Here is a 13,171-nt window from a genome sequence, read left to right as displayed (position 1 = left end):
TCTGTGATGGGATCCAATGCACTCTTCTAGTGTTCTGAAGACAGAGGCAGTGTACTCATATAAATAAAAAATAAATGAATCTTTTAAAAAAGGCAACACCTCCATGCCTGACCTTCTTTAGGAAGAAGAAGGAGGAGGAGGAGGAGGAGGAGGAGGAAGAGGAGGAGGAGGAGGAGGCCACCAACACCACCAACACCACCACCACCATCACAATCAACTTTGACTTCTTCTTTGCCAATTTGTATCCTCTTGATCTCCTTTTACTGTCTTATTGCTCTGGCTAGAACTTCATGTACTACATTGAATATATATGGAGAGAGTTGTGAGCCTTGTCTTGTTTCAGATTTTAATGGGATTGCTTCAAGTATCTCTCCATTTAATTTGATATTGGCTGTTGGATTGCTATATATTGCTTTTATGATGTTTAAGTATGGGCCTTGAGTTCCTGATATCTCCAATACTTTTATCATGAAGGGGTACTGTATTTTGTTAAATGCTTTTTCAGCATCTAATGAGATGATCATGTGATTTTTTTCTTTGAGTTTATTTATATAGTGGATTATGTTAATGGGCTTTCCTATATTGAACCAAGCTTGCATACCTGGGATGAAGCCTACTTGATCATGATGAATGATCATTTTGATGTGTTCTTGCATTCAGTTTGCTAAAAGTTTATTGAGTATTTTTGTATTAATATTCACAAGAGAAATTGGCCTGAAGTACTCTTTCTTTGCTGGGTCTCTGTGTGGTTTAGGTATCAGAGTAATTGTGGCATCGTAGAATGAATTAGATAGTGTTCCTTCTGTTTCTATTTTATAGAATAGTTTGATGATTGTTAGTGTTAGCTCTTCTTTGAAGGTATGATAGAATTCTGCACTACATCTAACTGGCCCTGGGCTTTTTATGGTTGGGAGGTTTTTAATTAGTACTTCTATTTCCTAGGGGGATATGGGCCTGTTTAGAAAGTTTACCTGCACTTGGATTAACTTTTGTACATGGTATCTGTCTAGAAAATCATCCATTTCACCTAGATTTTCCAGTTTTGTTGAATATAGATTTTGTCATAGGATCTGATGATTTTTTTAATTTCCTCAGTTTCTGTTGGTATGCCTTCTTTTGCATTTCTGATTTTGTTAATTTAGATACTGTCTCTGTGCCCTCTGGTTAATCTGGCTAAGGGTTTATCTATCTTGTTGATTTTCTCAAATAACCAGCTTTTGGTTTTATTGATTCTTTGTATCATTCTCTTTGTTTCTATTTGGCTGATTTCAGCCCTGAGTTATTATTATTATTATTGATTATTTCCTGTTGTCTACTCCTCTTGGGTGTGTTTGCTTCTTTTTGTTCTAGGGCTTTCAAGTGTGGGGTTAACTTGTTAGTGTAGGATCTCTCCCATTTCATTACAAGGGCCCTTAGTGCTGTGAATGTTCCTCTTAGCGCTGCTTTCTTTGTATCCCATAAATTTGGGCAGGTTGTACCTTCATTTTCATTAAATTCCAGGTGTTAAGCCCTAGGTTCTTGGGAAACCCAGAAGAGCCCAAGAATTTCAAAGTCTGCTGCAATTTGCAAGTCTTTTTTATTTCGAATCTTGACTCAGATTGCAAGCCCTCCCCGCCCTCCCCCTACACAACATAGATTCTGTCGTGTAACCCCCAGCTCGAATGCTTTAACACTTATATACAGGTTAGTTATAAAATCTTTGAATGTTTAGGGTGAAGGAGAAGGAAGGCAGGTTAGGTATGTCATAACTCAGAGGAGATACCATTTGGTATGGGGGAACTTAGAGTATCTTTTGTAGGGCTATCAGGAACTAGTTTTATTGCCAGCTGTAACTGTCTGTGATCTCTGGTTACCTCTTTTCTATGATTTAAGTGTGGGACCCTAATCTCTTTTCTTCAAGGATAGGCGCCAGCTGTACCTGGTTATCTGGGAGTGTACTTTAGCCTTGGCACCATGGAAGCTGAGGAGTTTTTGTCATTTGTCTTATTTTAGCTGGCACCTGTGGCTCCTCAAGTCCTCTCTGGGCAGCTAGGGAGGTAGAATGATCCCCCTGCTGCATTTGCTGCAAGGCAGAAGGGGGAGCAGGGCTTCTGAGGGGGAAATTGGAGGCAAATAGCAGAAGGAAGCTTTATTGAGCTTCTCAGAGAAAGTGCAGAGGCAAGCCAAAGAAACAAGCTTTACCATGATTGCTATGGGAGAGAGGGAGATCCTAGGGGGAAGCAGGGCTTCTGTAGGAGAGTGCAAAAGCATGCGGTCTGTGCACATCATAAGAAGTCTTTAATCTCTTTCTTTATTTCTTTCCTGATCAAGTTATCATTGAGTAGAGAGTTGTTCAGTTTCCATGGATATGTTTTTTTTTCTATTGTTTTTGTTGTTATTGAAGTCTAGTTTTAGTCCATGGTGATCTAATAGTATGCATGGGATTATTTTGATCTTCTTTATCTGTTGAGGCTTGTTTTGTGACCAATTATATATGGTCAGTTTTGGAGAAGGTACCATGAGGTGCTGAGAAGAAGGTATATTCTTTTGTTTTATGGTGAAATATTCTGTAGATATCTGTTAAATCTATTTGGCTCATAACCTCTATTAGTTTCACTGTGTTTCTGTTTAGTTTCTGTTTCAATGACCTATCCATTAGTAAGAGAGGGTTGTTGAAGTCTCCCACTATTATTGTGTGGGTTTCAGTGTGTGCTTTGAGCTTTATTAAAGTTTCTGTTATGAATGTCTGTGCATTTGCATTTGGAGCATAGTTGTACAGAATTGAGACCTTCTCTTGGTGGATTTTTCCTTTGATGAATATGAAGTGTCCTTCCCCATCTTTCTTGATAACTTTTGGTTGAAAGTCTATTTTATTGGATATTTGGATGGCAACTCCTGCTTGTTTCTTGGGACCATTTGCTTGGAAGAATTTTTTCCAGCCTTTACCTCTAAGGTAGTGTCTGTCATTATCATTGAGGTGTGTTTCTTGTATGCAGCAAAATGCTGGAATCTGCTTGCATATGCAGTCTGTTAGCTTACATCTTGTTATTGGGGAATTGAGTCTGTTGATATTGAGAGGAATGAAAGACACCTTGGGAGGTGAAAGGTAAGGGGACCCTCTAGCATGTACCAGAGACCAGGAAGGTAAGAGAATCTCAAGACTCAAAGAGAGGAACCTTAGATGAAATGCCCAACAGTGGGGAGAGGGAACTTGTAGAATCCACCCCAGTAGGAAGACAGGGCATCAAGTGGAGGGATGGGGTTGCCATCTGTCTTAGTTAGAGTTTTACTGCTGTGAACAGACACCATAACCAAGGTAAGTCTTATTAAGGACATTTAATTGGGTCTGGTTTTCAGGTTTAGAGGTTCCATCCATTATCATTGTGATAGGAGCATGGCAGCATCTGAGCAGGCAAGGAGCAGGCAGAGCAGAGAGTGCTACATCCTCATCTGAAGGCTGCTAGTGGAAAACTGGCTTCCAGGCAGCTAGGACTAGGGTATTAAAGCCTATGCCCACAGTGACACACCTACTTCAACAGGACCACTCCTACTCAAGCAAGGCCACACCTCCAAATAGTGCCACTCCCTGGGCCAAGCAAATACAAATCATCACATTCCACTTCCTGGTCCCAATAGGCTTGTTCAAACATATGAGTCTATGGAGGCCATATCTAGCCACAGAATAATAAAAATGTACATTTAGTCCAACTTCCAAAATCCAAGTAGTCTACAACAAGCTCAACAATGTTAAAAGTCCAAAGTTCAAAGTCTCTTCTAACATTCATCCAATCACTTAACTGTAATCCCCAAGGCAAAACAGGAAATCAGCTATGCAAACCCCAAACATCTCCATGACTGATATCAAAGTGGTCTTCATATCTTCACTCCTTTCTCATCTTTGAAGACTGAAACAAATTTCTTTCTCCTGGGCTGGTTCTGTTGTGCCCAGAGTCCATGTGAAAACCCAAAGGAGCCCAAGAATTGCCAAGTCCAATGTAACTTACAAAAGGGCCTTTTATTCAAGTCCAGACTCTGATCACAAGTTTTGCACTCACTAAGAGCAAGTGCTTGCATGTGACAAATGAGCCCAGAAAAAACCACGGGTTCATATGCAAAATTGGGAATTCTTAGGATGCTTCAGAGTGAGGGGAGTGAAATGCTATAACCATTTGTTAGGGCTGCTGGGGGATTAATGTGTGTCTGTTTTGGGGTTATCAAGAACTAATTTTATGGTCGGCCATAACTGTCTGTGACCTCTGATTACCTTTTTCTATGATTTAAATGGGCAGGAGGGGTTCTAATCCTCTTTGAGTTTGTTATTTCTTTGAGGCCTCAAGGACAGGCACCTGGAGAGTTCCGCAGCTTATCTGAGAGTGCCAGCTGGCCCTGGCACCTGAGACTGGGAGGATGCCTGTTAGCACTTGGCTCTATGAGATGTTTTCATTACAGGTAGTGCTGTTGTAACACTAGCCTGACTTCTCTCGGAGCTGCTGGGGAGGCAAAGTGGGGAGGGATTATGTTATGTTACCTCAGAGTAAAGGGCTGGAAAAAAAGGGTTTTCCAAGCAAATATATACAAGAAATAATTTGTAGTAGCCATTTTCCTGTCCAGTAAAATAGACTTTTAATGAAAAGTAATCAAAACAGATGTGAAAGGTATAAAAGCTGGGCTTCAACAACAGAAAAAAACAGAAAGCCCATGTACTCATGAAAACTGATCAATCCTCTACTCAGTAACCACTAAAAGAAAGAAAGAAACTAAAAGCTTTCTAGAACTCAATGAAAATGAAGGTACAACATACCCAAACTTTTGAGACACAATGATGTGTACAGGTTACAGTACTATTTGCCTCCATAAAAAAATTAGAGCGTTCTCATACTAACAATTTTAAAGTACACCTGAAAGCAAATATATATATGTATATGTATATAAATGTATATGTATATATATAATCTGTACTCTACAAAGTTGGAAAATCTAAATGAAATGGATGATTTTCTAGATTGATACTACTTACCAAAGAGAAATCAAGATCAGACAAAGTATTTAAATATATATATATATATATATATACTTATTTATATATATGTATTTAAATAAATGTATTTAAATACATATCTATATTTAAATACATATCTATATTTAAATATATATATATATATATATATATATATATATCACCAAAGAACATTAGAAGGCAGAAATACTCAGACCCAGGGATGAAGCCAATCAATTAGAAACAAATTGAACAACACAAAGAATCAACAAAAGGAAGAGCTTATTCTTTAAGAAAATCAACAAGATAGACAAACCCTTAGCCAAACTAATCAAAAGACAGAGACAGTATCCAAATTAACAAAATCAGAAAAGAAAATGGAGACATAACAACTGACACTGAAGAAATTTTAAAAAAATCATTAGGTCTTACTTCAATAGCCTGTACTCTACAAAGTTGGAAAATCTAAATGAAATGAATGGTTTTCTAGATTGATACTACTTACCAAAGAGAAATCAAGATCAGGCAAAGTATTTAAATATTTCTATAAGCCTTAAGGAAATAGAAGCAGTCATTAAAAATCTCCAAACTGTCCCCTCAAAGTCCAAACAAACTAACTAACAAAAAAAATCACCAAGGCCAGATGGTTTTAACACAGAATTCTACTAGAATTTCAAAAAAAAGCTAATATCAATCAATACTCCTGAAACTACTCCACATAATAGAAATAAAAGAAATTTTGCCAAACTCATTCTATGAGTCCACAGTCACTCTCATACCAAAACCACACAAAGATTCAACAGAGACTGAGAATTTCAAACCAATTTCCTTTATGAACATTGATGCAAAAATACTAAATAAAATACAGACTGAATTCAAGAACACATCAAAGACATCATTCACCATGATAAAGTAGGCTTCATCCCAGGGATACCGGGATGGTTCAATATATGAAATCCATCAAAGGATCAATGCAATCCACCATATAAAAAACCCGAAAGAAGAAAAACCACAGGATCATCTCATTATATGCTGAAAAACCCTTTGATAAAAACCAACACCTCTTTATGTTAAAAGCATCAGAGAGATCATTGATACAACATACACAGCTAAACAAGATAAACACACAACATACAACAAGTCGATAGCCAACATCAAATTAAATGAAGAGAACCTTAAGACAATTTCACCAAAATCAGAGACAAGATAAGGCTCTCTCCCTATCTCTTCAATATGATGTCCTAGCGAGAGAATTAAGACAACTAAAGGAGATTATGGGGATACAAGTGGGAAAGGAAGAAGCCAAAGAATTGCTGTCTGCAAATGATATGATAGTATACATAATGACCCCCAAAATTCTACCTGAGAATGCTTATAGATGATAAACACCTTCAGCAACACGGTTGCATACAAAATTAACTAAAAGAAAATTCAGTAGTCCTCCTTTATACAAACAATAAACAGGCTGAGAAATAAGTTAGGGAAATATGCTTCACAGTGGCCAAGATTATATAAAATATCTTGGTGTAACTCTAACCAAGCAAATGAAAGACCTGTATGAGAAAAAATTTTAGTCTCTGAAGAAAAAAATAATTGAAGAAAAAATGCCATGCTCTGGATTGGTAGAAGTAATATAGTGAAAATGGCTGTCTTACTAAAAGCAATCTACAGATTCAATGCAATTGCCATCAAAACTCATCACAATTCTTTATAGACCTTCAAGAGCAATTCTCAGCTTCATTTGGAAAAACAAACAAAACAAACAAAATCAAACAATCAGGATAACTACAAAAATCCTGTATAATAAAAGAACTCTGGAGGTATTACCTTCCCTGATTTCAAGCTGTAGTACAGATCAATTGTAATTAAAAATGCATTGTATTAGTATACAAATAGACATGTTGTTCAATGGAATTGCACTGAAGGCCCAGAAATAACTCCACACACCTATGGATAACTGATTTTTGACATAGAAACTAAAAATGTACAATAGAAAAGGGAGAATGTTTTCAGCAAATTGTGCTTGTCTAACTGGATGTCTGTATGTAGAAGAATGCATTTAGATTCATATTTATCATCTTGCTCAAAACTCAAGTCCAAGTAGATGAAAGACCTCAAAATAAAACTGGATACACCAAATCTAATAGACCACAATGTGGGGAATATCCTTGAACACATCAGTACAGGAGAAAACTTATCGCCTTCCGGTTCCCTTCTCTACAGGCTCTTACCTCTCTCCCAAAGAACCCATTTTTATTTAGCTGCAGGCAGCAACAAACATCAATAGCTCAGTCAATAAGATCCACAATTAATAAATGGGACCTCATGAAACTTAAAAGCTTCTGTAAGGCAAAGGACACCATTAATAGGACAAAATGGCAACATATAGACTGTGAAAAGATCTTCACCAATCCTACATCCAACAAAGGGCTAAAATCCAAAACAGATAATGAACACCAGAAGTTAAATACCAACAAACCAAATAATCCAATACAAAAAACAAGGAGAATTCTCATCAGAGTAATATCTAATAGACAAGACACATTTAAAGAAATGTTCAACATCCTTTGTCATCAGGGAAATGCAAATCAAAATAACTCTGAGATTAACCTTACACCCATCAGAATGGCTAAGATAAAAAACTCAAGGGATAGTACATGCTGGCAAAGATATAGAGAATTGGAAGCAATTCTTCCAATTGCTGATGGAAGTGCAAACTTGTACTAACACTAAGGAAATCACTTTTGAGGTTTTTCAGAGGATTAGAAATAGTTCTACCTCAAGACTCTGCTATACCACTCCTGGACATATACCCCAAAGATGCTCTACCATCCAACAAGGACAGTTTCTCAACTATGTTCATAGCTGCATTATTCATAGTAAGCAGAAACTGGAAATAACACAGATGTCCTCAACTAAAGAATGGATACAGAGAATGTGGTTAATTTACACAATGGAATACTACTCAGCTATTAGAAAGCATGGGCATCCTGAAATTTGCAGACAAATGGATGGAACTAGAAATATCGTCTAAAGTGAGGTAACTCAGTCCCACAAGGACATGCATGGTATGTATTTAAGTATAAGTGTATATTAACCATAAAGCATAGAATAAACACACTACAACCCACAGATCCAAGGAAGACAAATAACAAGGATGGCTTGAGGGATAATGGTTAAATATTTCTCTGAAATAGAAATAAAATAGATATCAGAGGAGGATGGACAGAGTGGGTAGGAGAGGGGATCTGGAGAACAATGTGACCACAGGATCAGGTGTTGGGAGAGCAAGTGAGAAAGAATGTAAATCCATGTGGGGATGGGCATTTCTAGGACATAACAAAGACCTGGGACTGGAGGAGGCCCCAGAATATTTATGCAAGTGACCTTAGCTGAAGCTCCTAGCAGTGGAAGATATGGCATCCAACATGGCCATTTCCCGTACTCAGGCAAGACTCTCAGAAAAGGGCTAAGGACAGCATCCCATCTGAGACCAAATATGTGTCCTATTTACAAGATGTACAAAGACAAAGATAAAGCAGAGATGAAGAGAATGGCCAACTACTGCCTGGCCGAAATTGAGACCCATCCCATGGGGAAGAATCGATCCCTGACTATGTTCTGCTTATAGATGGCAGTCTACCCTAAGTATCCTCTGAGAGGCTCTACCCAGAATCTGACTGAAACAAATGCAGAGACCCCCCAGGCCAAACATTGATGGAGTTCAAGAGTCTTGTGGAAGGAAGACTTGGGGGAAGGACTAAAGGGAAATGAAGAGGATAGGGAAGACCAACAGAGTCAAATAACCAGGACCCTTGGGAGCTCCCAGAGACTGAACCACCAACCAAAGAGTGTACATAGGCTGGAACTAGCCATCACCCCTGCATATATGTAACAGCTATGCAGTTTGGTCTTCTTGCAAGTCCCCAAACAACAGAGCAAGGGCTGTTCCTGAATCTGTCGTCTGCCTGTGGATCCCATTCTCCTAACTAGGCTGCATTATTTGGCTTCAGTGGAAGAAGATGCACCTAGGCCTGTAGTGACTTGATATTCAATGGTGACGTGATAGATACCAAGAGGGGTATCTCCCCTCTTAGAGGAGAAGGGGAAAGATGGAAAGAGTGGAAAGGGGGTACTGTGAGAACTGGATGGGCTGGTAGTAGAATGTTAAGTGCATAATAAATTAATGAGAAAAAGAAGAACTCTATCAAATAAAAACAACGTTGACAAGTATCACCAATAGGCTCACTAAAGAGTAAGAAGTAAGGATGGAGGAGAAGGTTATGAAATACAATATTCAAGCATAAATATTAGGGGTGGGTAGGTAGGATACGTACAAAGTCCAAGAACCTTAATAAATGGTCATGATACTAAGTCTAAAAATCTACAGGACAGAAGAATCAGAGATTAAACTAAATGCATAGAGCAATTATAAAATAAATTATAGTAGAAAATTATCCAAATCTGGGTAACAAATGAATATCCAGGTAAGAAGCACTTATAACACAAGCAAGCATGACCAGGGTTTTCATCAGTTTTCTTTTTAGTATGATAAAGCACCCTGATGAAAACAGCTTGATGTGGTCAGGATCGATGTCTATAACAGTTAAGACAGTTTACTACTCTTGGAGAAAAGAAGGTTCAGTTTCTAACTTCTACATTGGGGGTCTCACAACAGATTGTAACTCCAGTTCCAGGTGTTCAAACTTCATCTTCTAGTAAAGGCAGCAGGATCATTAAGGGAGCTATTCACAATGCATCCATTACCAAGGAGCAGGCTGAAAGGAATATTTATGCTCAGCACAGCATTTCCTCTTTAAAAAGTCCAGTATCCCTTACTAGGGAGTGGTGTCATCCACAATGGGTGGGTTTTCACAAGTTGATTAATCTAATCCAGATCTCACACGTATACTCAGAGGCTTGTCTTCTAGCTTGTCCAGGTCTTTGTCAAGTTGATTATTAACGCTAACCATCACAACTAGAAAATCATCTCTCCAATGGCATATATTTGTCAAGATGTTAAAAAAATACAAAGGGATAATATGAAAACTTGTAATCAAGTTAAAAGTTAGACATTCTGCTGAACATTTCCCTTTGCCAATACCTTTCAGGGTTGTCCCAGAAAGGGCTTGTAATGCTGCATCTGTCCACATGTGAGTGGTGTCTGTATAAGGTGCTGAACCATCAGTAAACTACACACTAGTCTTCTCTTCCTTGGTCAACTGATCATGGAGCACAGTCAATGAAGCTATAGGTATAGGCTTGGCAGCCAACTGTATGGAAGTAGAAAACAGAGGTATTTAGGCAGAATGTAACCAAATCTTTTGAGATAGGAATATCAAACTCTAATCTAGGCCACACTTTCAACTAGAAACCTTATGTAAAGACATGGAAGAAAGATTTTGCTCTTTGCGTACTGGCTCCTGCATCACTAGCAATTCCATTCCTTTGCTGGTGTTAGAGCTTATTCTTTAGGGTATATGGCATATATTGAAGACCAGGGGAGTCATCTAGACTTATCAACTGAACAACTACTTAATATTGGACCTTCTGTTAATAGGAAGACAATGTTGGATTAGTTTGCCCACAACCTGTAAGTCATTCTAATAAACATCTTTTATATATAGAGAGATTCACTTTATCAGTTCGGTTTCTCATACAGATTTTGGTACCGAGAGTGGTTTTAGAGCAACAGAAGTATAAGAATGAATCTTTTAAGTATCTGGAATAGGCTCTCTAATTTGTCAATACCTATAGTTACCAAAGTCTCTCCAGTTACTGAAGCCTCTCCTGGACTTGTTGGATCTCTCTCTATATAGAACTTTGATAGTTTGTGGAAAAATAAGGACAAAGATGATGCTGGATGGTTGCTTCTAGAATATCTGGATAAGCTGAGAAAGGAAAGGACAAAATTAATAGTCTTCTAGCATCTCAGAATACAGTGAAGGACAATAATGAACTTAGTGATAAAACTGACAATCTTTATATGTGGATAAATAATCTAAAGGTTTCTAAGTGTTTCCTGGAAGATATCTCTTCAGCAGCCACAGAGCTCAAGTTGTGGAAAATACATCTGAAACCCTTATTCGACTAATGACTGAATTACAGTGAAAAATTAAAGTCCCTTCCTTAGACAATGTTGACAGTTAATATAACAGCATTAATTGGTAAAGAGTGAGGTCTATAACTTGGGCTGTGTAGTGGCTATTCCTGGTTGTCAATTTGACTATATCTGGAATGAACTACAATCCAGAATTGGAAGGCTCACCTGTGGCCCTAATCTGGAGATTGAGAGATACAAGTTTCCAACCTGTATCTTGGCATGGAGATTTTAAGGCATAGTGGCCATGAATCCCAGAAGATTAAGACAGAAAGATCGCTGAGTTCAAGGTCATCTGGGATTAAAGGTGTGGTGGCACACACCTTTAATCTGGGCCACACCTTTTGCTGGAAACCTATATAAAGACATTGGAAGAAGGAAGGCTCTCTGCTTCACCTGCTTGCCTTGTGTGACTGAGCAACTGCTAGATCCTTGGACTTCCATTCACAACAGCTGCTGACCATTGTTGGGAGTTGGACTACAGACTGTAAGTCTTATAGACCAAGACACACACAAAAAATGTACTTTCTTAAGAGCTTATGATTGATATTTCCTCCCATAAATACAATATTGTACTGGTGAGTGGCATATTAAAGGTTTTAGTCTGATCCTTGGGATCTAATAATTTGATGTGAAATGGAACTAGATTTCCTCTGAGTACTCTCCACTTTCTTTTCTTTCTTCCTTTCCTTTGTGTCTTTACATAGCTCCGGTTGTCCTGGAACTCAGTGTTAATCATGCTGGCCTCAAAAATGACTGAGATCCATCTGTCTTTGCCTCTAGAGAGCTGAGATGAACGGGGTGTGCCACCATGCCTAGTTTCTGCTTTATTTCTCATAGTTAAAGAGATTTTTTTAAGCGTAAAATTTAACTATTCCTTCCACACACTCTTAAGTCTGTCGGAGTCTGTTCATATGATCAAGGTTCACAAGGTCTGTCTCTGGTCACTCAATATTTTGTTAATTTTTCTCCCCATCCAATGCTTCCTCAAAGCGGAACTTTGATGTATTGTGTACTAACTGGCTCACATCCATCAAGCAAATTAGGAGAGAAGTAAAAGACACCCTAGTTCTACAGATTACGCATACGCATTTTGATTACTCTGTAAGGGATATTATTTCTGACCACCATGACCTAATCTCAAATCACAAGAGTGTAGACTCCAATATAGGTGCCAGGGATCAGATCTCTCCAATTGACTCGCAACGTGACGTAATTTACGTCCGTACTCAGTCGTGAGGGGGTGAGAACTTACATACCTATATATGTACGCTTGCACATTTTAGGTGTTTATTCATGGAAGCAGCCAATTCTGTTCAATAAACAAGCCCTGACAAGAACTTTCAGCCTATGTTTGCCGAATGGTAACGGCGTGTTCTCTTGCCTAAACTGTTCAATCTTAGGCTGGATTCCTCTGTTTCACCACTCCTAAATGCTAGGAACACTTTTACACGTCTCCATTCACCAGCCAGATTCACTTTCTGAAAATCTGGATTAAGATTCCAGGGAGCAACAGCCCTTCCAAGGTTCCTTCAGTACTTGGTCCCTGGGGCCAGTCCTTTCTTTTGTTTGTTTGTTTTTGTTTTCGTATGACTGACGTTCCTTGATTAGATTTCTGGCCTTCTAACAATGGAGTCTCTTTCAGTTTTTATTTTACTACAAACTCTCATTCAACATTAAAGCGCGGTTCCCGGACGCTCTCCCCTGGCAGCAATCGGCTAGGAGTAGAGCGACTCTCGGGGAAGTCCATTCTCGCGAGGAGATCAACTCTCGCGGGATTTCCCGGCGTCCAGAATCCTCTGCGCGAAGCGGAACCTTAGGACTTCGGCTCAGCCCCTCTGACTGCGGGAGTGTGGCCGGAAGCTGATGCGGAGGGTCTGTCTACCGCTGGTTCTGCGTGGAAGATGGCGGTGCCCGAGTCGCCGCTGCCGCTGTCGCGAGGAGGCCCAGGCTCCGCTTCGCTCTCTCCGTCCCGGGGCGACCGCACCCTCCTCGTCAGGCACCTGCCGGCCGAGCTGACGACCGAAGAGAAAGAGGACTTGTTGAAGTACTTCGGGGCGCAGTCGGTGCGCGTCCTGTCCGATAAGGGGCGCCTG

At 39.2% G+C, this 13,171-nt stretch overlaps 1 protein-coding gene and 1 long non-coding RNA gene across 4 annotated transcripts in view; one reads left to right on the top strand and one right to left on the bottom strand.

Moving 5' to 3' along the window:
* Positions 1-8,852: 8,852 nt before the first annotated feature.
* Positions 8,853-12,980, bottom strand: LOC116093663. The gene is made up of 3 exons (XR_004119782.1): positions 12,335-12,980; positions 10,727-10,866; positions 8,853-10,248 (listed from the first exon to the last, which is right to left on the bottom strand). It is a non-coding gene; the product is annotated as an uncharacterized LOC116093663 (long non-coding RNA).
* The window catches only part of Rnpc3 (RNA binding region (RNP1, RRM) containing 3), a 26,420-nt gene continuing 26,121 nt past the window's right edge, over positions 12,873-13,171 (top strand). For all 3 annotated transcript variants that reach the window (XR_004119781.1, XM_031375240.1, XM_031375239.1), the window contains exon 1: positions 12,873-13,170. Coding sequence is in view for 2 of the 3 variants with exons in the window: in XM_031375240.1 (XP_031231100.1) it covers positions 12,980-13,170 (191 nt within the window). In the remaining variant the exon portion in view is untranslated. The remainder of the gene's footprint in view (position 13,171) is intronic.

The sequence above is a fragment of the Mastomys coucha genome, unplaced genomic scaffold (assembly GCF_008632895.1).
Source record: "Mastomys coucha isolate ucsf_1 unplaced genomic scaffold, UCSF_Mcou_1 pScaffold16, whole genome shotgun sequence".
Taxonomy (NCBI): Eukaryota; Metazoa; Chordata; class Mammalia; order Rodentia; family Muridae; genus Mastomys; species Mastomys coucha.
Note: the sequence above shows the minus strand (reverse complement) of the source record. Positions and strands in the feature narration are given on the sequence as shown.